Source organism: Lutjanus erythropterus, chromosome 9, assembly GCF_056507025.1.
Source record: "Lutjanus erythropterus isolate fLutEry1 chromosome 9, fLutEry1.hap2, whole genome shotgun sequence".
Classification (NCBI taxonomy): Eukaryota; Metazoa; Chordata; class Actinopteri; order Lutjaniformes; family Lutjanidae; genus Lutjanus; species Lutjanus erythropterus.
In genome coordinates, this window is record NC_139325.1 from 34,040,655 (window position 1) to 34,066,686 (window position 26,032).

The 26,032-nt window shown below is 42.3% G+C and overlaps 1 protein-coding gene across 5 annotated transcripts in view; it reads right to left on the reverse strand.

Moving 5' to 3' along the window:
- Positions 1–17,453, reverse strand: part of chd4b (chromodomain helicase DNA binding protein 4b) — a 28,479-nt gene extending 11,026 nt beyond the window's left edge. Inside the window, exons 1-27 of one of the 5 annotated variants that reach the window (XM_084727265.1) lie at positions 17,205–17,453; positions 16,698–16,909; positions 16,106–16,236; positions 14,197–14,451; positions 13,966–14,081; positions 13,749–13,848; positions 12,647–12,863; positions 11,895–12,016; positions 11,202–11,325; positions 10,908–11,080; positions 10,131–10,376; positions 8,411–8,614; positions 8,070–8,281; positions 7,323–7,454; positions 7,122–7,221; positions 6,711–6,902; positions 5,571–5,771; positions 5,133–5,270; positions 4,818–4,939; positions 4,530–4,703; positions 3,171–3,312; positions 2,788–3,037; positions 2,404–2,528; positions 2,212–2,304; positions 1,965–2,106; positions 689–858; positions 319–508 (exon numbers count right to left, since the gene is read on the reverse strand). In XM_084727265.1, coding sequence (XP_084583391.1) covers positions 319–508; positions 689–858; positions 1,965–2,106; positions 2,212–2,304; positions 2,404–2,528; positions 2,788–3,037; positions 3,171–3,312; positions 4,530–4,703; positions 4,818–4,939; positions 5,133–5,270; positions 5,571–5,771; positions 6,711–6,902; positions 7,122–7,221; positions 7,323–7,454; positions 8,070–8,281; positions 8,411–8,614; positions 10,131–10,376; positions 10,908–11,080; positions 11,202–11,325; positions 11,895–12,016; positions 12,647–12,863; positions 13,749–13,848; positions 13,966–14,081; positions 14,197–14,451; positions 16,106–16,236; positions 16,698–16,761 — 4,135 coding nt within the window. In that variant the 5' untranslated portion in view covers positions 16,762–16,909; positions 17,205–17,453. Of the gene's footprint in view, positions 1–318; positions 509–688; positions 859–1,964; positions 2,107–2,211; positions 2,305–2,403; positions 2,529–2,787; positions 3,038–3,170; positions 3,313–4,529; positions 4,704–4,817; positions 4,940–5,132; positions 5,271–5,570; positions 5,772–6,710; positions 6,903–7,121; positions 7,222–7,322; positions 7,455–8,069; positions 8,282–8,410; positions 8,615–10,130; positions 10,377–10,907; positions 11,081–11,201; positions 11,326–11,894; positions 12,017–12,646; positions 12,864–13,748; positions 13,849–13,965; positions 14,082–14,196; positions 14,452–16,105; positions 16,240–16,697; positions 16,910–17,204 lie in introns of all 5 variants that reach the window. The other 4 variants (XM_084727266.1, XM_084727264.1, XM_084727268.1 and 1 more) reach the window with 4 other exon arrangements.
- Between the last annotated feature and the right edge of the window lie 8,579 nt (positions 17,454–26,032).

Sequence of the window (26,032 nt, forward strand, 5' to 3'; positions counted from 1 at the left end):
ACAGCTCTGTACACCATTATACGCTCCAGACTGGACAGGAATCTGGGTTTGTTCAGCAAAATTCATCCGGACAACTTTGTAATGGTCTTTTATGAGACTGTCCAGTGGGCTCGAATTATTTTAAACCTACTCAGTCTGAGAAAAAATAAAATATAAAATCCCAAATAAGAGACAACAAACACGTTTCTACAACACAGAAATATAACTTCATGCCATGCACTCACCGGCACTCCTACCACGTGACATCAACACCACACAATCACAACAGCACAGCACATACACACACGAGAAGAGGTTGCATTATATATTGTTCTGTACCCTGTCTAATACCTCGGTCCTCCTGGGAGCCGTCATTGTAGTTGACTGGCTTTCGAGTTCTTTTGCCTTTGCCCAAATTTCGGGCGAGATCCTCTTGCTGCTGCTCGTAGTGGTGACGAAGCAGTTTCTCCCAGTAATCGGGATCAACGCTCTCCTCCTGCTTGATCACCTCTCTTTCCACCTCCTCCTCCTTAAACAAAGGAAACAGTCACTGATGATATATTTATTAAGTGAAAAAATAAAAGCGGATCTAGAAGCTCTGTCTGAAGTTTGAAGGAATTTTTTAAACATACTTTACTACCTAGTTTTCAAAACCTTTAAACAACATAATTATATTCCAACAGGCACATTTTGCAGACGCGCCCCGTACCTCATCGTCTTCATCTTTGACCACATACTGGGCCACTTTAAAGGAGCTGAGGTACTCGTTCATGCTCTGGAGCTCAGTGTCATCTGTGGCGTCCTGGTTCCTGTCTAGCAAACGGTCAATTGCCTGGTCGTCGTAGTGGATCACACTGCTGTCATCCTCCTTGTTGTCCCCTGGAAGCAGGAGGTGTCAAATAAAAAAGAAGGAAGCAGAAACTACATTTACTCCCTGTAACATCTGACAGATCAGACATCAGGTATCCCAGTGGTGAAGTGATCTTTCCATCTCACATTTTCAGCCTCCATCTGCACCTCTGAGTGCAGTACATTTAAGTTAATAAAACCTAGATTTTCAGTAATGACTTTCCTTTCTTTTTAAATAAAAACAAGCAAACAATATAAATATTTAATTACTTTTAGAAATAGGTTGCAGCTAGTTATGGACAATATTAGTGTACAGCTGATATGACAGCTCCTGTGTTATTATTCTCCTTATTATGAGCACTGCTGCTAAACTTTCACACAATCCTTAATGTCAATAGCCTACTAATGCACACTGTGTGAGCATGATAACGCCCTTCAGTTGGCTTGCTCCCTCTCCTCGTTCTTCAAAGGACAGGTGAAGGGCGTTAACCATCACAAACATCCCCTCTGTGCTCCTGACTACGGCCTGGAAGCTGAGCTGGAAAGGATAGCAGTAAGTTGTTTTTTTTTTGATATGCTGTTATATAAATTTATAGGATGTAACTTTAATTACTTGACTTAACTGCATGTCAGACCCAGTGTTTAAACTTAACACATTTCACTTCCTGTCAATAGATGGTGTAAGTAATTTTCTGTGTTGTGGCATTTAATTTTTTATGTTAATTTCTACAATGAAAGTCAAAAGAAATAACATAATGCACAAGAGGCAAACATTAATAATCATATCTATGATTCTGATTCTGAGTTTCCTGTTCAGTTATAAGGCTTAGGTGCAGTGTCCAAGCAGGAAGGACTCCAAAAACCTTCCACCAAACATGTGCACCTAACTCATGGCCATATGACAAGCATAAGAGCACCACTGCCGAAAAATATGGTATAGAGGGATCAGACTGGTGAAAAATAGCCACCGTTTAACTTAATATGGCCAAAACCAATTATAATTTCCCTTGATCTGATCTGAAATGCTGAGCTGCCTTTTAAACACTTGAAAAGGTTAACAGAAGATAAAGCAGATAAATACAAAAAGTAAATGATTAAAAATAGTTGCATGTGGCTGTAGGTTAAAGTCGACTCACCTTCTCCGACTTCATCCTTGAACAACTCTTCAGTTCCAAACTTGAGGATGTCATCGAGCTCCTGTTTGGACATGGAGCCTGTCTTCGAGCCGAGACCGGGTCGCACCACCAGATGGGTAAGCATCATCTTCTTCTTTGCCACCTGGTAGAGGGAAGAAGTAGGAAGACAAACAAACAGTGAGCAGGTGATCACAGAATCACAGACAGGATCCATGTGTAATTTTTTGCAGTTTTCCTCTTCGCAGACCTGTGTGATTCTCTCCTCCACAGAGGCTTTGGTAACGAAGCGATAAATCATCACTTTCCTGTTTTGGCCGATACGGTGAGCTCTGCTGAACGCCTACGAGGCACACACATGAAACAAACAACATAATCACCTATCATCCAAATAAACAAACATACCGACGAGCATGTGAGGTTTCACCCGGGGTTTGCATACCTGGATGTCGTTGTGGGGGTTCCAGTCAGAGTCGTAGATGATGACGGTGTCAGCAGAGGCCAGATTGATGCCCAAACCACCAGCTCTTGTAGAGAGGAGGAACGCAAACTGGGGCGCACCAGGAGCTGAGATAAACAACAAAAAAAGAACCAAAGAGAGACTGAAAGTTACAACGCTGACAACATGACCCAGCAGCTGATTAAGGCAATACAAACAGTGTATGTATATATCTGATGGCTCATTACAGAAATATCTTATCTTATCTCATAACATTTAGTAAAAAGGTGGGGATTCCCTCTACCAACATGATTAACACCTCTGACTCTCGAGGCTAAAATTGCAGCAGTTATGATATTTTTTCTGTAATGAGGCCCCTGGTCTCACCATTGAAGCGGTCGATGGCCTCCTGTCTCAAGTTGCCAGTAACTCCTCCATCAATTCTCTCATATTTGTATCCCTCGTTCTCCAGGAAGTCCTCCAACAGGTCCAGCATTTTGGTCATCTGAGAGAAGACCAGAACCCTGTGGCCTCCCTCCTTCAGCTTCCGCATCATCTTCTGCAGCAGCATCAGTTTTCCTGAAGACTTGGTCAGAGCGTTGCCCTCGTACATCCCATTTGGAAGTTTTGGTGCTTCCTACAATCCAGAGAAGAAACCTGGATAAACTGATTGCATTTAACAAGTTTCACACACACAGAGACATAGTTCAGAGCCATGACACAACACACACCCCCCAAATATAAATATGTGAAAAAGACTTGGATCGTACTGTGGCGGCTGCAGGAAAGAGGTAGGGGTGATTGCAGCACTTTTTCAGGTCCATCACCACGTTCAGTAGAGATACTTGGTTTCCTCCTCCACGAGTGTTCAGGGCCTCAAAGTTACGAGTGAGGATGAACTTGTAGTATTTCCTGGGTTACACAAAGAACCAATGTCACATTAAAATAAGAATAAGAGACAACAGAGACCAAAGGAAAATGAACAAATTAGGCGATAGTGCTTTTCCCTGTCTGTCTAAATCAAATGCAGGCTGTCATTGGATTTTTTTGCCACCGATGTTGCTGACAAAAACATAGGCCTAAAGGCTTTTTTTTTTTTTTTTTTGTCATTTATCAAAAACTGCTTTGGTGCACTTATACCAAGTGTGCACACATTACATGTGAAACTCACACATTCATAACTTCAGCAAGATTAAGGTAAATGAATGTGTGTTTGCAATGAAAGCTAAGTTAGTTTATACTACAGAACAGGACTGAATATCGAACCTCAGCAGCCACTTTTTTGAGCGCTGATACTTTACAGATCATTTAGAAAACACATACTTACGTGAGCACAGATATTTTCTCTGATTAACAGGTCAAAAGCTGTTCAAACTGCTGTGCTTGTATCCTACACTGTGTACTTTGTCAGTTCATTAAGTCCATTAAAAAGTGTGTAACAGTGATCCCACAGTAATAAGCTCTGAATCATTACTGTAGGAGACGCCTCAGTTCACTTAGGGACCGTCGATAAATTTCCATTTGAACGACACACGCTGACTTTCTCATGTCAGTGAAAATTATGATAAATAAAATTAACAATATTGGTCTCGTGTAATTAATTTATTTTACATAAATTGAACAGAAAATAATTGCAGTTTTTTTCAACAGCTTCCATGTCATGTGACCCATGTGATTCTTAATCATTAGTGAACTGTATGACTACACTGGATGAATAGGACGCAACTCTTTTTATTGAACTGTAGTGCTTCTTCTTTTTTAAAGTTTAATATAGTTATGGAAATTCCATGGTTTTATTTCAATATCAGGCTCTGACAATTTGTCTCTTTTCTCTCCAGTTGTTTTGCCCACCCTTAAGTTGCTAAGCAAAAAGTAAAAGTTGGATTTTTCTGACAGAAGTGCTGGCTTGTAACCAAACTGCACATCTGCACATTCTCCAGCCTTTGTCTCAAAAAAATCCAGGGAAAACCCCATATTCAATAAACAGAATTCAAACTTTACACCCTACACTATCCAGAATTTTTAACATAACAAAACACAGATTCATATCCTTCAATATGTAGCCTGCTTTAATTTCCATGGGTGCATACTTAACATAACAACTGACAAAATATCATCTCTTAACTTACTTCTGCATGGGGCTCAGCTCCACTCTGACAATGAGCTCAGTCTTTGAAGGCATGTGTTTGAAAACATCAGCCTTCAGCCTCCTGAGCATGTGTGGTCCCAACATGTCATGGAGCTTCTTGATCTGGTCCTCTTTGGCGATGTCTGCAAACTCCTCCAGAAATCCTTCCAGGTTGCTACAGAGAAATATAAAAGGAGAAAAGAATATATAAACATAGGGCACGTGTGGGTGTTTTCATTGCATCTGCAACACAGCCATATATACTGTCGCCACATATGGACCAACTGACTTGAATCTCTCTGGGGTCAGGAAGTTCAGCAGGTGGAAGAGCTCCTCCAGGTTGTTCTGAAGAGGAGTGCCGGTTAGCAGCAGCTTGTGTTGCAGCGGGTAGTTGTTCAACACTCTGAAGAACTAAAAACAGGCAGACAAAGAAAAAATATTAGACTTTGATGATTAGATTTAATTATAAAAACATGACAACACACAGTAGTTAGCATTATAGCATGTGCAACACGGTACATCCACGAATAAATCTTAGATAATTAGAATTTAATTTGAGAGACAGGGTGCACTTCACCTCTACTAAAGTATTCCATGTTATTACCTTGGACTGATTGTTTTTGAGCCTGTGAGCCTCGTCCACAACCAGACAAGCCCACTCAATGGAGCCGAGCACAGCCTGGTCAATGGTAATCAACTCATAGGATGTCAGCAGGACATGGAACTTGACTGGTGAGTCTTTCTGTGAAGCACAGAGAGACAGAGAGGAGAGAAGTAGAAACACAGTTATTAGGGCTGTAAGTATTTGTTTCCACTGGTAATAAAGTGCCACCAACTAAAACTGGTGTCTGAACCTTTATATACTTTGGCAGCATTCATATATTTGTTATGTACATTACAACCAGAGTAGCTATTTATACTAAACTGAACAGCAAGTGCTAGTATGCAGGACAGTAATTCAAACTGACTGCACCTTTTTTTTTATCACCATTTCCCTTCAAAGATCTTTAATACTTTCATCATCACTCTGTTCTTCCTTTACCTTCATCTTGGATGCTTTCTTCCCGCCTCGGATGGCATTCCCCTCAAAGGAGAACTCGTTCTCTCTGATGACAGCCCTGCTGTCTTTGTCCCCTACGTAGGTCACCACGTACATGTCAGGGGCCCACATCTCAAACTCTCTCTCCCAGTTTATGATGGTGGACAAGGGAGCACTAACCAGGAAGGGACCTTTGGAGTGACCCTGTAATAGTGGAGGACAAAGTCAGCATTAACTGGAAAGATGCTATTTATAGAGCTGCATTTATACAGCACTCTTATCATAGTTTTTGCAGGTTTCAGCAAGTTAAATTTAAGACTTTTAAGACATTTTTAAAACTATTATAAATGCAATTTAAGACCTATTTAAAGTACAAACATTTTAGCAATGTCAGAATCAAGGAACACAGTTTGAAACAGCTCACCTATGACTTCATTCCTTTTATTTAAGGCTGCAACTAACAATTATTTTCATTTTCGATTAATCTGTTGGTTATTTTCTCGATTGATCGATTGTCTATAAAAGGTCAGAAAAAGGTGAAAAATGCTGTCTGGAGGTCACTTATGGAAGTCGCAGGAGAATACATTACTAGTGCGGGCGTGACGCTGAGGGCGTGACGCTGAGGCCGAACTTTGATGACGCTCCTGACGTGAATGAATGAAATTATTAGATGATACCTGGCGTTTGCTGGTGGCTTTACAGGTGCTGCCCTCACCATCAAGAGCAATTTGGGGTTCAGTGTCTTGCACAAAGACACCACTAACCCTGTGATCAGCAGATGACCCAGACTACCTCCTGAGCCACAGCCAGAGTTTATCAAGTTGTATTTGTCTTGCCCTGCCTTTAGGATACAGTTCCTTACTTAGAACTCATCCCCTTTAATGGACAGAGTTACTGTGTGTCACATGTCTGAAACCCCGCCCACTAACACCGACTGACAGGGGAGGGCAGACAGGACAAAACAACACCAGGAACTTGGTGGAAACACATTTCACTTCACTTTATATTTAACAATAGTTTAGCATTAGTAAGCTTAAAGTAAGCCTAAGCCTTACAAATGATATTAAACTGTCTGAAGAATTCAAAACTGGCCTATAAATATTCTTAAAATGATTGCACTACAGTCATAACCACTGTTCTTACCTCCTTGTACAATGAGTACAGGAAGACAGCAGTCTGCACGGTCTTGCCTAAACCCATCTCATCAGCCAGGATTGTGTCGGTGGCCTGAGCCCAAGAAAACCTCAGCCAGTTCAGCCCCTCCAGCTGGTAGGGATGCAGAGTGCCTCCTGTGCTGTCCAGATAGTCGGGCTGCCGATCAAACTTGATGGTGGGCTGAAAGGAAGGAACCAAGAAGAATATCAATTCCACATCTGTCTTGATTCAAGCTGCTATTATCCTGCCAGAGGAAAACGCTTGACAGCAACGCTTCAATTTATCATTAATAATCTATTTCTCCATCGCAAAAACTACTGTATATGTGGCAGGATCAGTTTCACAATAACCAAGGCTGTGTTTGGAAAGTTTTTTTTTTGCTCAAAGTTAAATACTTACATCTACTACAGGATTAGCAGGCGGTCGCTCTGTCTTCTTGACTTTGACAGCCTTCTTCAGCTTCTTTCCAGGTCTCCCTTCTTCACCCACCATCAACTCCCTTAAAGAAAATTACAGTTTGCGAGATAAAACTTACTTTCAATCTTTTTTACGCTCACCATGAGAGAGGAATTATCTGACATTCTGTAAATCTCTGCGTACCTGTGATTCCAGTATGTCTGTTTGTAGGTGTCAAACTCGGGGATGTCCATGTCTTCGCTCTCCCAGGTTGACTGGTCATAGGGCAGATCTCTCCATTTGATCAAGTAATGCACATTGTTCTTTTTATCGACACTGACATGAAATAAAAAAAACAAACAGGAAAAATGGAGTTATGATAAAACACTTTTACAGTGTTTTCTCTCCACATGTGAACAGTATATGTAGTATACAGTAGACAATAATAGTTTTTGACATAAAATGCTGTCTTTGTACAATTAAACGTTAAATTATTTCTCACTCAGCTTATTAGAAAGTTAAATTACATTGCAATTATTTGTTTTTTGTACTCTCGCTTACTCTTCTATATTATTTCAGTTTCTCATTTTTGTGAGTTATTAGCAATATTAACTAAAAATACAGTCTTGGAGGTAGTAACTACACCGATGCACATCAAAACCACATATAGTTTGTATTAAAACAGCCATTTTAAGACTAAAATATGTAGGTCTAACAGCTCCATACCTTCAGAAACGTTGGTAGTAATGATCAGGATGATGGCTCTAAAGCTGTTGTGGTGTTGTAGGAATGTTAATTTGCAAACATTGCAAATTGCAACTTTGCAACTTCATCGGCCAATACGATAACATGTGGATATTATCATACATGTCTACTTCAGAGCAAAATAAATTTAATTTATGCTACTTTTTAAGGTGAACTGTGTATTTCACAGGAGATTGTATGTCATACCTGTGGTTGAGGATGCGGTGGATCATTAGCCACTCCATCTTGACTCCATAGCGGTAAAACTCCTCCTCCATATGGACGAAGAGAGGATCCTTGTTCTTCCTCTTCGTGCTTTTGTCATCGTCGCCCTCACCTCCAAAATCAACAGGTGGAGGTTCGTCCATGTCGGTCTTCCTCTGGTAGTTACGGAACATCACTTGGCAGTTCAGCTCCAACTGAGGACGAGCAGCAGAGAGGCAGTTAAAGGAAAAGTGGGTTTGAGTGTGCGTATGTGAGGAAAGTGCACAGAAAAATCCACATTCTCAACTACAGGCGGACACAGATTCAGAGAGTGTGTGTGGTACCTGTAGCTCCAGCACCCAGGAGCAGTGCCAGTAGGACATATTGCACCATTTGACAAAGAACTCCCTCTCCCTGCGGCCCACCAGCGGCGGGGGATCAGGAGCATCAGCAGGAAGGTCAGCAGGCCGCGGGACAGGCGTGGAGGCTGGCGGCTCCCCCCATCGCCATGTTAAAACCTTCTGGACTTTGCCCTTCATCGGTGGACACTGTCAGGAAGCAGGAAATAAGAGGAAATAATTTAGGACGGGGATACTCAACTTGCTTTGGCTGGGAGCCACTTCTGAAAAACGACAGGAAGCCAGAAGGCCAGTTAACAAAAGGACGAAATGAATAAAATAAAAGGCCAGTAACTCATCTTTCTTTGAAATTCTTTGTCTTTAAATTTACTGACTTATTTATTCACAAAATTAACTTCGTACAAGGATTGACACTGGGCCTCTATGAATGACAAATATACATAAAATTTTACTGCATTTAATAGCTGCAACTGTAGGTTACATTTGAAAGACTTAAAAAACATATAGAGCACAACTGATACTGGATTCTTTGGGCTTGATGGAGTCTGATATTGATATATTCTTTATTTATAAGGCTGTGGCTATAAGTAAAAACACAATGACAGTACAACTTGAATAAAGAAAAATTATTATATTATTTTCAGTAAAAAAAATATATACACGATACCTCTGTAGAATAATATAATTGTGCGAGGCCACTGTCTGGTTCTGATAACATTAAACACAGCTGCAACTTCTTCATCATGCTGTCACTCAAATGTTGGATTTCTAAATGTAAACCATAAACTGCTCCTGCAGGGACAGGACCAACAGCAGGTTTAAGCTCTTTTAGAGTGTGTAGCCTAATATACACCTGCCTGAGTAACAGCCACAGAACATCATGAACATTTACTTTACTTCATTGTGAATTAGAAAGTTGAGTATCCCTTTTTGGAAGTGTTGGAAGGGTTTATTAGGAGTTCCTTCAACCATAATATTAAAAAAGGTTCTCGGGAGAACCCCCGGGTGGGTTGTAGATAAAGCCCTTGGAAAATAAAAGGGTTCTCGGGAGAACCTGCTGGCTGGGTACTAGATAAAAACCCTTTGAATTAAAAGGGCTCTCTGTAGAACATCCTGGGTGGGTTCCAGCTAAAACCCTTGGAATGTAACAAGGTTCTCAGTAGAACTGCCTAGGTGGGATTTTGTTATCACCCTGAGAGGATGGAAAGGTCTGGAAAGAACCCCAGAGATGGTTCTGGGTGGGCCATAAAGGGGTTCTCTATAACACATCTCATACAGGGTTCTGGGTAAAAACCTTTCACAGAGGGCTGTGGGTACAACAGTTTATATTTTGTTCTAGGTAGAACTCTCTGTATGGGATCCAAGTGAAAGCTTTATAAAAGGTTCTACCAGGAACAAAAAAGGGTTCTTCTATGGGGACAAGCCGAAGAACCCCTTATGGTTCTGGTTAGTACTAGATTTCTAAGTGTGTAAGATGCTTGTTAATGAACAGAAGCAATTTGCCACTGATAAGAAATTCTGTCTTAAAAATTTAAATGAATGGTGACTTTTTAGAACAGAAGAAATCAGCACAATAAAAACTAAAAGACTGCCCTGCTTTATCTGAAACACTGTAGGTGTCTACAAGATGGAATCTGCATCCCCACGCACGCCCACGTGAGCACATGCACGCACGGGCTCGTGTGCACCAGTGCGCGGCGCTCACCTTGCAGCGGGGGCAGATCCACTCTCCGTTGGGGATTTCAGGCAGAGGAGGGTTGAGGCAGTGGATGTGGTAGGAGGAGGGGCAGGTGTCACAGCAAAGCAGCTCCCCTCCGTCCTTGCACACCCGGCAGAACTCGATGTGGTGGTCGTCTTCTTCCTCCACTCCTTCATCCCGCCTGTCGTCCTCATCCTCGCCTTCAGCCTCAGAGAGATCATCCCTGGCCTCCCACTGGATCCCCTCCTTCTCCTGGTGGTAGAATTACAGGCGGAGGGAGGGAGGGAGGTGGTATGAGGATGGGGGAGGAGGGTGGGGGGCAGACAGGCAGGCAGGGAAGGTATGCGGAACGGAGTGAAAGGAAAAAAGGGGAGGGGTGTGGGGTGATTTTCAAGAGGAGTGGGGGGGGGGAGTGTGCATTGCGTGCGTGTGCATGTTCCAGTGTGGAGGCATAGTGGAGGGAGTGAGAGTGGGAGGGGAGGGACGAGAAGAGGAAATGGGGGATGGGGGGGTGGTGAGATGTGTGGTGGGGAATATGAGAGGATAGACGGGAACATGAGCAAAGGGGTGCGGGGGGGGGCAGAGGACAAAGAGAACATAAAGATGTGTTAAAATCACCATTAACAAAGTCCATTTACCAACAATCAACCCTCCTGTCAGTGCAACTTTCCAGTAATAGACTTTATTCCACAGACATGTGCAATTTTTGCCCTGGTGTCTCATACTGCAGAAATCAGACTCAATCTTCTCTAACACACAACAGCAGTACACTGAAGCACTCACACAGTGTGGGCAGCTCCACTTGCCCTCAGGTGCTTTCTCCATGTCAGGGTCCAGACAGACCATGTGATAGGCTCTGGGACAGGTGTCACACAAAATGATCTCTCCTCCCTGCTGGCACACCTCACAGTAGTCCTGGTGGTCTGTCTCGTAGCCGTCGCCGTCCTCCGTCTCCACTGAGAGAACACGTCCACAGGAAAAATAAAATTAGTTTCAAACGCTTCGTTTTGCATTGACTCTGATTGTATCTGACAAAACACAGAAGACTTTTTATTTTAGTAACATTTCCATGCCAACCTTTCTTCTTTTTCTTCGCACACTTGGTTTTTTTCTTAGGACGGCTGCTGCGGCTGGAGCCATCTGACACGGAGAAACTGCCGTCGTCAAAGTCACTGTCACCATCAGGTTCATCTTCATCACTCTGAGAGAGAAAACAGTGAGAACAAGAGAAATACCTGGTTACAATATAGTGCATTTTCAATATTCTGATTTAAAAAGCATTAAATTCTTAATGGCAGAACAGGTCTCTAATCAATTGAATATGGCCCTTTGATCATTTATAGATATGAAACAGAGTATATCACTGATTTTATTTTAAATCCCATCGTTTCATTAGCAGGTTAATTAGCCCCTTCATCAGATATTTATTTTATTAAAAAGTTTAAACTCGGCCTGTTTAAGCAAAGGAAATTTAGAAGAGTCAAACTGAATCTAAAAAGATGTCAAATTACGAAGGCGTATTGTTTTTTGTTGTACTTTTTATGCCTCTTTTCCAATTGTGAAAACTAATACAGTGGAGAAAAAACAAATGGTGCATTGTTTTACAGATTAAATTCCTAACTTTACACGCCAGACACAGGAAATGTAAACATCCTGCCCTCCCGGCAATTTACTCAAAAAAAAAAAAAAAAAAAGCGACCGAATATGTCTGTTGTAGAGAAACCAAAAACGTGAACACAGAACAATAAGGTGGCTTATAAAGTAACTTACAGAGGAGCGCTTCCTCTTGCTGTTGAGGCCCCCTAGTTTGATCTTGAGTGGAGCCACCTTCTTAGGTTTGGGTTTCGGCGGAGGCTTAGCCGTGGACTTCGACTTCTTGCGAGCATTTGGACCTGAAAAGACAGAGATGAAAATTTAAAACCATTTAAAGCTACGATATATAACATTTCCGCATTAAAATGTCTAAAAAAAAACTCTTAATCTTGCATAGCCAGACCGATTTCCACAGTGCTCAACACATTCAGCTGTACAGGAAAAAAACACCCTGCCTTGTTTGAATTTCTCTAAACCAATCAGAATCGTCTTGGGCAGAGCTTAGCCTGGGATGCAGCAACGGTTCCCCTGCAAAAAAAGGGTCAGGGACAAACTTGTTTTGGTGGAAGATTTGCATGTCGGGAGCTGAGCTCTAGCATTAAAATGACTACATCACTGCAAAGGAAAAGGTAACAGCTGGTAGCTTGTTTACATTTGTACTATTAGCGTCCAGGCGCTATTTGCCATTTTCAGCATGTAGGTTGTTATCTCTGAGGCTGTTTTTAATTCCTGGGGACTTGCAACAATGCCGACTGAAACAAAATGCTCAATGGTAGCTTATACCCACAGAGCGCGTCTGGTGAGTTGGACTTAAAAAACATTAGACCTACTCTATATATGTTGTTGTTGTAAATAACAAACCACCTTTATCCTCACTGTAATTATCATGTTAAGTCGAATAGTCATGTTCCACATTTGTCCTACGTTACCTTTGCCCTCTTTGGTCTTGGCCTTGCGGAGTGGAGGTGCCGGGGCTGCCGGGGCTGCAGCAGGTGTCGGCGCAGCGGCTGGAGCGGGAGCAGGTGCAGGTGAGGCAGCAGCAGCAGCACCGGTCTCTGCCCCACCGTCTGTCCCCGCCGCCACCATGTTCTCCACAGCTGCAGCCACATTGGCCGCTGCCAGAGCTGCATTGGCAGTGGCACAGCCCTACGAGGGGAACACGGCGCAAAGTGAGAAGCTCTGCTCGCTACTGTCAAACTCACACGAGGGCGGCAACCATGAGTGACACGTCTCATTCATTATAAGTCAGACTTCCAACCTTGTTCAGAACTGACAGACATTTATTATCTCAGAAAAAAACCCTTGAGATGTATCATCTCGTTTTCAAGGGGGTCCTCAACAGACACTCGACCAGAGAACAGAACAGTAAAGTACAAGACACAATCTACAACACAACAATGAAAAACAAACAACAAACAACCACAGAGCATCAGGCAGGCAATAAACCGAAGGTCAGTTTTAATTGGTAATATAAGCTGTGTCACAGGTCTCTTTTATATTTCACATTAAAAGTAAAACAATGCCTGGAGCAACACAGAACATCAACACCAAAAATAACTTTTTAATGATGTGATCAATGTGTGTTTTCAAAGTAAGTTCTGAGTCATTTCACACACACAGATATTTTTTTTTCCATTTTCCCAAGAGGTCTGCCATCATTACAATTTAAAACTAAAGAACTGGATTTGGAGTTGAGGTTCCACAGCACACCAAAAAACACTGAGTAGGTTTTTGTTTCCTTAATAAAAATCTGTCAGCTGATGGCCAAGTTTGTAGAACATCAAAATCAGACTGCAGGGCCTCTTGAATTTGTGATATAGATGGTTTTGTTGTATATAAAATGGTAGAATTACCACATAGTTCTGTACAACAATCAGGAAAAAAATGAGGGGCAGATCAATAATAAAAATCGAGACAAGAAGTGGTCTCGAGCTAGAACCTTGAGGCAGACCCCTCTGTTGTGAAGATGAGAATTAAACCTCAGCAATGCATGATGGGAAAGACCAGTAGCATGAAGCATAATTGCAATACCTTCAGAGGGTTGTTGGTGCTGAATTCTCTCCACTTAGCCATCATTAAAGTCATCATCTTGGACACGGCAATTTTGGGGTTCTTAGCTGCAATTAACGGCCTGAGGACAGAAAATTTACAGAAATCTAGCAATTATTTTTGTTTTGCTGCACATATAGTTCCTTCATAATGAGGCAAACAACAGTACCAACTCTTAATACAGAAGTGGTTTCCTCACCTGACAAACTGGCTAAAGGCCTTGTAGTTAGTGAGGGAGCTGTAGTCTTCCTGAGTAAAGACGTGGTCAATGTCTTTCATGCCCCAGGCCTCCAGCAGCTGGGCGGAGCTTTTAGGCTGAGGCAGGAGGAGAGAGGTTGAGAGAAGCACAGCCAGGAGGAGGTTAGTCTGTCATGTTAGCCCTGAAGGAATTAACTATCCCACCTGCAGCTGAGTCTGAGTGAATCTTTACCTGGCAGTCATCGTCATCATCCTCATCATCTTCTGGTTCTGGTTCTTTGCGTTTGCTCTTGGAGCTGGATGAGCCTCCTTTCTCGGCCGCCGCGCCTCCCTTCTTCTTATCTTTGGCAGAGCTGGAGCGTTTCTTCTTTTTCCTCCCGGGGGCATAATCACTTCCTTCACTCTCTGACCGCACACCTCCCTCGTCTGCATCTCTCTCTGCTGCTTCTACACCAATCAGGTGCTCTGGGGAGCTGACTGGCAACTCCTGCAAGACATACAGCCACTTTAAACATTACCAGGAAGTGCTTATGTACTTTTTATATATGTATCATATAAATTATAAATGAAAGTGTCATCCTTTTTGTTCGATTCCTACTGATAATTATGCCACTATATTGGGATGGGGAAGTCATCCATGGAGCTACATTGGTCTGTGCATGTTCACTATTAATCTTTTTTGTCACTGATTAAGCAAAAATGTAATTGACTGTCATCAACTATGGAAACCCATACGAAAATCTCGTTTGAGAAGCAACATGTTGAAAGAGCTCATAATTAATGTTTTTCTGTTGATCAACTAATCAACTAATTGTTGCAGCACTATATCGCATCATATTATTATGTTACTCTGATTATATTTGGATTTTGGACTGCCAGATAAAACACAGACTTTGAAAGTCTCATCTTAGCTCTGGGAAATTATACTAAGCATTATGGATTACTGACAGATAATACATATATTGCACTGAATATTTTCATATCTTCTCTTGTTTGCTTGCATGGCTAATGTTAGCTGCGTTAGCCTCACCTTCTACACTGTCGCCAGTGGGATAATAATACAGCTAATTGGCTGATATGTTCAATAATATGTAGCTAGCTTCCTATAGATGGATAGTTATTGATAGGTGTGGCACAGTGATTTAGTAGGTTAGCTACAATGCTACCCAGACATATTTTTTGAAAAAAGAAACTTTCAAAAAATATTAAACAATAATTTGGTGGTCCTCCAGCAGTAACTCTAAGAACCCCCTAGGGGCCCATGATATAATCAAAAATGAAAGTAACTGTTAGTTGCAGCCCTCATTAGAAAATATATGCATCTCTCTTTTGTTTAACTCTAACCCTTTATATCACCTATACCATATATCCATAGACAATATGATTAATGCATCTTCTTAACCAGGGCACATAATTTGCACCAACCACCAGTCAAATGCTGGTAAATAAAATGCAAGTGCGTGGTAGATATGCTTCACTCACCAGCCAAAAAAACAATTGAATGGCTAGCAAATTTCAACATTAACTAGCAATTTGGCTGGTGGACAAAAAAAGGTTAATTTTGCACCCTGTTCTGCTTCACAATGAACCAGAGTATTAGCTCAATATTGGGCTGCAAAAAATCCGCCATTTTTGGATGTGTTATGCATGTCTAGGACCTGTGGATCCTAAAAAGGGTTGAAAGATTTTGAAAAAATATCTAACTGCAATTATTTTGCCTGATATTGCAATTGCTATGTCTTTTAAGTCTATAAAATCTCATTTGTAGGACAGGACATCTCTGCCTCAGACATTCATTAATTTAAATGTTTTTTAAAACACATATCGCCTTAAATAATTATTGCACCTCCTTCGATTTGAAAATTAGAGAAAGCCATACTGTGACTTTGTTAACATTTCCATTACTTGTGCAGCCCTAGTGTCTCACTTACAGAGATCCCTTGTTAATTGTTTAAGCGTGCACCATGAGGCAGGGAGTAAACACCACCCCACCCCCCAAAGTTGTGACCCCACCCCATCCCACCCCCCACGTGGTGAGTTGACAGCTGCAGGTCAAATCTGACAGAAATCTCACATGATGTAGTCACACCCACAGCATCTAGATTTTAGCAGGAAAAGTTTGTGAACCAGAGCACACTGACCTCTCTCATGGGTCTCTGCCTCTTGCTGCTCCTGCTCTCGCGGCTGCTCTTCTTGGCTTTCTTCTTCTTCTTCGACTTGGGTACCTCGTCTACGTCAGACACGCCAGCAGCATCCTCCGGCTCGTCCTCACCTGCTTTGGGTGACAGGCTTTAATTAGGCGAGAGCAGGAGACACGGGGACAGGAGAGACACGCTGCTGCAGGCCAGGAGGGAGCAGAGACACAGCACACGGACACGCGCACTGGCACGACTTGGCAAACGTACGCGCACGGACACACACACACACATATATCTATATACACGATGAATGCCACAACAGCACAGGTTGAAACTTGTCTTTGAAACTTTGACAGTTCACTCGAGAGGACACATGCGAGGTTTACGGTATGAAAGGGGTTAAAAAATACTGATAAAACTACCAACACTTGCTTGACAAGTTAGCTAACTAATCTGTTACGGCGAGTGACGGACGGCCCGACTACTCCTGGCCAGGCTAGCCGAAGCTAACGTTAGCCTCGGCGGGCTCAAGTGACAGAGAGAGATGGACCTTCTTCTTCTTCTTCAGCCTCACCGGGAAATAAAACGAGCTTACCGTGGAGAAGTGAGTGCTCGTCCGCGCCGCCAAAGTCTTCCCTCTCATCCTCGCTGCCCGACATTTTCCCACCGCTTCAATTTTTATTTCCTTCTGGTCGAATTAATCCCCCCGTAAACCTTGCTCCTCGGTCGGCGAGGGAGGAGGGAAAATGACGTGGGACCGTTGGAGAATGGACCGGGGGTGTCCAGGAAGGGAGGGGGCGGTGGGTGCTGCAAGAAAATAAATAAATAATAATAATAAATGGCACTGGTTGGCAGCTATATCTTGCTTGTTTCTTGTTATTATTTGCATATAATCTGATTAACCACCTGCAAACAAGTTGATAACTAGATTATCTATGCTTTGACATTATCTGTTGAAGGTATTTTTACACACAGCAGGAGTGAATGAAGTTCAAGTGTGGCATCCACCATTATTTGAAGTATGCACAGTCGAGTTAAAACAATGCATGAAAGAAAAAAAGTTGAAGCATTGAAACCCTACCTTCACACATTGGAAACTTACTGTAGTGTGTGTAATAGTCCCGGGTCGAGGTGTGCTCCCTCTCGGTGCGAGAATTAACACAAGAAGTCAGGCTGTTTGTGCGCCAGTTGTTGTCATTTAGTGTTCATTCATTAACCAGTGATGAGCGAAATTTAAAAAAAAACGAGCCGTCAATGACCCAAAACACGTTGCTCCGTCCCCCTCAACCTCACAGGCAGAGCTTAGCTAACATCCTCACAAACACACAAAGGGGGCAGACATCCCATAATAATCCCCCCCTCCCACACTCACACAGGACTCTGCATAGTTACCTCGCAACGGACAGACCATAATACTCAGCTCTGCCCCCACCCCCCCTCCTCCACCACGCGCGCACGCACGTACGCACGTACACTACCACCACTACTAGACATGCATGCACCAGGCTCATTGCATGCACACTCCTTCCCCTTTCCACTAGTAGTCCCAGCCCCCTTAGCAACCCCGTTGTCATGGTGACACCCCCCCTCCTCCCTCAGCGCTCCTCGACAGACCATAATACTCCAGCAGTAGCAGCATACATCCCATAATATACAACTCCTAAAAAGACAAGAAAGAAAAAAAAACACAGTCACATGGTCTCCAAGGGAGCTCAAGTCCACTGGTGACAGACCATAATACTCACAGAGCATCCACCTGGGAGTGAGCATGACTATGGCAAGAAGTCAAAGACTTTGGTTTCTGCACAGTCCACACACACACACACACACACACACACACACACACACACACACACAGGTGGACAACATGTCCACATGTGTTGCTGTGTGCAGGTCCAACAGGCCTGCTGAGGCTGGTGGTGTAACAGAACTGGATGCGTGTCAAGTACTTGGATGATGCCTCCAACTCTGCTCAGCATCCCTGACGTAGGCTGAGGCCTCCTGTCACTGTGGTGTTGTTACAGCAGCGCCGCACCGCATCTGTCTCATTGACCGAGAAGACCTGTCTGTCTCTGGTCGAGTCCTTCAAGAGCAACGAACACCAACAGGTGTGTGAAAAAGACAACAGAGCGATGGCATCGTACCAGCATCTTGTTCCGATCTTATGGGATGCGGGTCAAAGGTGAATAAATTGTTTAAATTAGATGCAGTTTGTAATGCAGTAAATAATACTGTCAAAACACAGGATGTGTCCGTGACAGTTTTTCAGTGTCACAAGAGCCGTCAAAATGTGACATTCAAGGATCTGGCCACACAGACGCCAAATCAACTACAGATGGCAATTAGAAAAGAAAAAGTGTCAAATAAATGAACTAAAAGATGCCTGTTCCTGCTGCACATTTCAAGTCCTGGAGCTGCAGCACACTGTGGCTTTATGCTGCTCAGTTTCTAAAACTGTTTTAAATGAAAGTGGCAGCTGAGATCGTTTAATGTTTGGTTGAGTCTTTCAAGTGCAACAAAGGCCAACAGGTGTGCAAAGACACGAGGGATGGTATCATACCAGTGTTTTGAGCAGATGCAGGTCAAAGGTGAATAAATTAGTTCATAAAAACACACAAAACCACATTTTGTAATGCTGTAAATAAGCACTATCTGTAAGTCTGCCTATGAAAGTTGGGTTTAGTATAATGTGACAGCAATTATATTGTAAATAAAAAAAAAAAAAGACGTCAAATAAATTAACAGAAACATCCATTACCTGCTTCAGCTGCACATTTATTTGCTTAAAGGTAGAAAGTTGGCTGAGCTGTTTGTAAACGCTCCAGGAAGATATCAGGACATCAAATACAGATGTTTTTGGCTATAAAAGCGTCCTGAGCACAGCAAAATAATGAGTTTATCCATTGTTTTTAGGGAATATGTTGCATGTTACACCTTTAATCCTGGTGCTGCAGCACAGTGTAGTTTTATGCTGCTCACTTTCTACAGAGTGCAGCATAAAAAATAAAAGTGGCCGCTAAATGGTCATCTTGGCTCAGCGAGGCCTGTTTTGTTCCCCATTTCAAAGTAAAAGCATTTGAATGTGCAACAAGTCGAAATAAGTTCAAAAGCAGCACTTGAATGCCACACTTGAGTCTGATCATTCTTCATACAGACTTATTGATTGATACACTGTGAGAGATACACTTTGATTTGCACTCCTTATCATACTTAATCGGATTTAGGTATGTGCAGTTATATGCTGACAACAGCCAGACTGCACCTCATCAGTCTCATTGACCAAGAAGACTGTGACCTGACTGTCTCTGGCGGTCTTTGGTCGAATCCTTCAAGCGTTACAAAGGCAGAGAGGTGTGCAAAGACACAAGAGTGATGGCATCATACCAGTATCTTGCTATGATATAATGAGATGCAGGTATAAATTGAATAAATCTACTCATAAAACACACAAAATGTTGCCTTGAATACAGTAAATGTGAAAGTTTTCAGTTTAACTAGAACTGCCAAAATGTGACGTTGTCCCCTTGTCTGAGCACACTGACACCGCATCAACCACAGATGGCAATTAGAAAAGAAAAAATGTCACATAAATTAACTAAAACATCAATTACATGCCCACTCCTGCTGCACATTTCTCTGCTCAGTTCTGATGCTGCAGTAGCTCTGTGATGCTGCTCACTTTCTAAAATCTTTTAAAAAATAAAAGTGGGCATTTGGGCTCAGCGGGGACTGTTTTGTTCACCATTTCAAAGTAAAACCACTTTAATGTGCAGCAAGTCGAAAATTAGAGCGCAGTGGTTGCTAAATTGTCATTCTGGTTGTTTTGTTCATACCGCAGTTTCAAAGTAAAAGTACTTGGATGTGCAACAAGTCAAAATAAGCACCTCGAGGCAACACTTCAAAGCCACATGTGAGTCCAATCACTCTGAATACAGACTTATTGATGCACTCATTTTCCCTTTTCTCCACTTCTTTATCACACTTGATCAGATTCAGGTATGTGCAATAATGATGCTTACAGCCCTGCTCAGCATCTCTGAAGTAGGCCGAGGCCTCCTGTCACAGTGGTGTTATTACAGATAGACTGCACCACAGCTGTCTCATTGCCCACAGTCTGTGATCAGGCTCATCAATCAAGCGCAACAAAAGCCAACAGATGTGCAAAGACACAAGAGTGATGGCACCAAACCGCTTTCTTGGTCTGATGTTGTGGGATAAGGGTAAAGGTAAATTGATTTATAATAACACACAAAATGTTGTCTTCAAGTCCAATTTGTAATGCGGTGGATAAATACTGTCAAAACAGTAAAACAAGTCCGTTAAAGTTCGGGTTTTCAGTGGTATGTGACATTCAGGGATCCAAGCACACAGACACCACATCAGCTACAGATGGCAAAAGAAAAAGTGTCAAATGAATTAACTACAACATCCATTACATGCCCACTCCTGCTGCATGTTTCTCCGCTTAGTCCCAGTGCCTGTGTCACAATGGTGTTATTTCAGTTAGACTGCACGACATCTGTCTTATTGATCACAAAGACGATGATCTGACGAGTCCTTCAACTGCAACAAAGGCCTACAGGTGTGCAAACACATGAGCGACGGTATCATACCAGTGTCTTGGTCTGACGTTACGGGACGCAGGACAAAGGTGAATAAATTGATTTATAAAAAATACAAATGCTGCCTTTAAGTTCAATTTGTAATGCAGTAAATAAATACTGTCAAAACAGTAAATATGTCTGTGAAAGTTAGGGTTTTCAGCAGTATGAGAACTGCCAGAATGTGACATTCAAGGATCTGATCTGATTGATCCCACTTCAACTACAGATGGCCATTATACTGTACAAAATAAAATGTGTCAAATAAATTAACTAAAACGTCAGTTACATGCCTGTCATAGCTGCATATTGATCTGGTGCTGCAGTACAGCACTTTAAAAAATCTTTTAAAGAATAAAAGTGGCTGCTAAATTGTCATTTTGGCACAGCAGGGTCTGTTTTGTTCATTCCAGCATTTCAAAGTAAAAGCCCTTGAATGTGCAACAATTCGAAATAAGAGTGCAGAGGCAGCACTTCAACACCAAATGTGAGTCTAATCATTCTGCACAGACTTATTGATAGACCGTGAGGGAGGCATTTGTACTTCTTTATCACACTGAATCAGATTAAGGAACGTGCAATAATGATGGTTACAACCCTGCTCAGTATCCCTGAAGTAGGCTGAGGCGTCCTAGACGTAGACTGCACTGCGTCTGTCTCATTGATCAAGAAGATCTGACCGTCTTTGTTTGGACAAGTCCTTCAAGTGCAATAAAGGCCAACATGTGTGCAAAGAGAATAGTTAATGGCAGGTTTGCATCATACCAGTATCTTGGTCTGATGTTGTGGAATGCAAAATGTTGCCTTCGAGTGCAGTTTGTAATGCAGCAAATTAGAATTGAGATGCTTCACACGAGAGGCATATCAACACAGTAAATATGAAAGTGTTCTTATGCGTCTGTGCTGACGACAGCCGTGGCTGCGATATCTTGAGAACGCTCGGATAGAATTTCTTCAAACTTGGCACAAAAATCCAATTGGACTCGAGGATGAGCTGATTAGATTTTGGTGGTCAAAGGTAAAAGCATGTTTGTAGCCACAGCTCGAGAACTCACGTGCTAATTCTGACAAAATTTTACAGAAATGTCTGATAGGTAAAATTAGCTTTTACATCTGCAAGGTCAAAGGTCAACATTGAGCCATACAGCCGTGAGGTGATTAATTCTTGTTTTTAAAGTAGCAGAATTATCAAAATGTGGCATTCGAGACACTGATAGCAGAGAATGTGAGTGGCAAAATTAACATATCCTGTACAAAAAACAAGCGTCAAATGGATCAATGAAACATCCAAAACATCAAAAGTTTCTCTAAAGTGCTTCTTTCAGTTTTGTTTGGAGAACAGTAATTAAGACTTGAGTTGTAGCACATTAAATAATATTATTATAATATGACTGTGATTAGTTTTTCAGTGGTACTAGAATTGCCAAGATGTGACATACTTGCAGAAGCCGTGTCAACTAAATGAATCAAAACATCTATTACATGCATACTGCAGCATTTCTACTTGGTTCTGGTGTGGCCGCACACTAAAGCTTAATGCTGCTTGATTTCTAGAAATCTTTAACTGAAACAAAATAAAAATGGCCACAATAGGATGCTTCAGGCTTTGCAGGGTTTTGTTTTATTCTTATCAGTGTCTTAAAGTGAAACCACTTGAATGTTCAACAAGTAGGCTCAGCATTTGAAATGTTCAGACTCTAACACGAGCTTAGAAGGAGCAGTTGAAGGCCACACGTGAGGCTAATTACGCTGCCACTTGTTATACAATAATATAGTGTGAGAGGCATTCAGACATTTATGCCTCTTTGAATTGCACTTGTTAATCACACTGAATCTGCTGAATCTGATTTGGACGTGTATGTGGACAGTATGAGCATCAAGCTCCTTTCTTTCTCTCTTTCTCATACATGCACATTTTGGCTACTATCAGAAAACATCTCCCAAAAAAATGGGAAAGACTTAACCCCATACTTATTTCATATTTTATTAATATTAAATACCAATGCTCAGTTTGTTTCATGGCAACATATTTTTTTTAATTAAATGTACTGCACATCCTTTTATAAATATCTACTCAAATTTACCCTGACATATTTGGTATGTGAGGAAATTTGGTGATTTAATTTCAGTTGTGCTGGATTGAACGGTGTTTGGCTGCACATCAAGAGTTTTGTATTGACTTACTGACCCGCTGGCAGGCTGCTGCTTGTTAAGACATAAGTAAGACAAGTTACCACTGAGACTGACAACCACGATACTGTAATTACACACTGCATTTTAATTAGATTCCCAACGTTTTAAATAATAAATTGAATGGGTATTTTAGTTTCTGAAGATGCTTATGTGCTGTAATTTTTGGATGATAAAACAGTTTGCAGAAGGGTGCGGAAAGGAGAACAGTCCACACACTGTTAGGCTCAAAATAGGTATTTTAATTCTCCTTTTTAGAACATTCACTTAAAAGGCAACAATGCAATCTACCTCCAGATCTTCCTTGAGGAGAATCTACCACATCTTGTTGTAGATAGAAATGTGTTTTAAGAGAATGTAAAACAGAATTAAACACCTATTTAGAGCCTAACTGTGCAAACGTTCCTCCTTTGCACCCTTAAGTGATATTTTTTGTCTTGCACCTGAATATTTTTGGCTGGGTGTGTGCACACTTGGTCCCTTTACAGCAGCGACAATATTTTTAATATAGATAGACAATATTAATAGACAATATTTTTTTAAAAACAGGGATGTGATCCATATCTTCTTAGCTAATACATCTTGACTTGTAGGTCTGTGTTTTGCTCCCCGAAGGCCAGAAATGCATTTGTGGACCATGAAACTGAAAACACTTTTTCATGCATAAGCTGCATTATTTCTGGTCATTTCAAGATTGTAGTAACAAAGATGTCTCTTGTGTCAGAGATGGTGTTCTCTGCATGTTGGTTTCAGTAGGTATGATAAGAGAAGAGGGCAGGAGCAGTCAAAATGTGAGCCTGGAGGCCTTTGACTGCTCCCTCTGCTATACGGCCACTCTGCAATATTCCCTACTATGCAGTACATGCAGATCGCATAGCAACAAAGGCCTATGTCTGGCCGTTGTCTGTTACTATCGCTTGAATGCCCCTTACACATGCATGTACGCGCGTGCACGGGCACTCACGTGCAACACCGTCACCAACACCTCCTCCTATTCCCTCTATCCCATATGCACAGCTATCTCTCCACCTAACATGCACGCCCCCCCCCCCCAGCACCACCATCATTCCATAATATTCATGGGTCGTCCATTCCTCTGCCCCCTCCCCCCATGTGCACGCAGCTCACCGCCCACTCTGCCACCCCCACTTCCCTGCCTGACAACACCACCGTCCGCCATCCCATAATATTCATGCACACGCTCCACACACATTCATGCACAGCAGTGCATTCAGCTCTTTGTTGGCAGGGATGCCTGAGCACCGTGAGCGTGCTCATGCACAGCAGTCATGTTCCTGCCTGCTATGATTATTCCATCTGCACTCACACTGCTGAGGCGGGCCAGGTAGCCCTCAAGAGCAGGGAAGTAACAAAGCAGACGAAGGAGAGAGCAAGAGGGCGTGGGTCACATTTCTATATCACAATGACCTTGGGTGGGAGTATGTTCATGAAGTCCAGAGTCACCGTCTCTGAGTGAGGCCTATTATCCAGTAGGTTATTTTTTAATTGTCAACACGGGGAGGTGCACCTCGTTCCTTTCGTTCACCTGTGACGAGTGAACTGACTCATAAACAAGTCAAAAGTCACGATTATAAATCAGTCTGCTACCCAGCATCACAAACAGCACCATTGATTTATCAATGCACAGCACATATTAAACCTGTATTAACAGTGCAGGAATTCTGCTGAGCCTCCTCAGTTTGGCCTTATGCCCTCCAAAAAATTACCTGCCCTGAGGCCACAGTGGCCTTGATGCCCCACATTCACTGGTCCAGCTGATTTAGACAGCTTTTCCTTTGCCTCTTTCCTTTCATCACGGTTTTCAGACACCAGTGTCTTGGACTGAGATTCTGAATTCTTACTGGGAAACATCAAGTGAGTCACTGCAGATAACCAGTGGTGGGTTAGATTTCGAGCCTGTTATTAACCACTAGAAAAGAGCTGGGCTATTTATGATGACAGGTTGATAAATTAGTGAATGAACAGGACAAGAAACTCAGCATATAATGTTACACATTGCTTGTACATCGCTGTGTTGGCTTACCTATCCCAGGGGCCGAAGAAGTGTTACCCCCTAAAACAAAAATCCGGGTGTATGGATTAAACCTGGATTATATTTTCCTTATCTGCAAGCGCGGGATGGTCCAGGGGTTGATGTAATGTAAACACTGCATACTTCCAGTTTGGTGAGTCTGCGCGGCCACTGTGCATGTGTGGAACACGTCCTCCAAGTGAACTCCAGAAAGCAGAAACAGAAACAGAACTACTACGTGTCCACGGTGTCTGCAGGTGTTGGTGTTCTCATCCATTTGGGAGTATAATCCAAGCCTTATGCTTAACATTTTCACGAGTTTGTGAGGGTCCGCTAGGGTTCACACAACATAAATATCACCATCAGAGGGAGTACATGTAGGCTCTGTGTGGACATCTTTGTCTAAGGATTGGACACTGTCACTAAGCTAATCCTCTACAGCTGATGTGTGGAACACGTCATGCAAACAGACGACTGATAATTCAGGGTCGGGGTCATAGATTCTAACTTGCACAAACCTCAGTCAGATAAATGATTAGTGTGTCAGGCAATATATCTAACTAAACAAACTCTCTGCCCCTGCACTCTCTCCGCTACTAGGAGGGTTGCCAGTTAACAAGGCGGATGCATTTTGGTCATTTTCCTAACAAGGGGGACAGCATCCACCCTCATATTGCCTACTGCTACTTGCTACTGCAAGCATTAGAGGACAAAGTAAAAATGGTTTAGAGTTGCCTCACAGCAGAGTGTCTCAAAGTCTGCTGCTGCCTCCCACTATAACAGAGAGAATGCAAGTCATCTCAACATATATGTCATGCTGAAGCTTTAACAAGCATCTCTTTAGGCTCTGCAACCAGGCTACAGTCAATCAGTACTGGACCATTTCAGCATGATAAAATGTCCACAAAATGGGGGAAAGATAAAGATAAAAAAAAAAGCGGGCAAGTTATTTACGAGAGAGGGGTGAAGGGATGAGCATAACAGAGGCGCCGGACATGACAGTGGCCAGCTCATCACCATGGCGTTGCTGTGGGAGACAGCGGAAGACGTCACTTGGAGAAACAGGGGACACAAAGGAGGAATACGACATGAACAGGACAAAAAAAA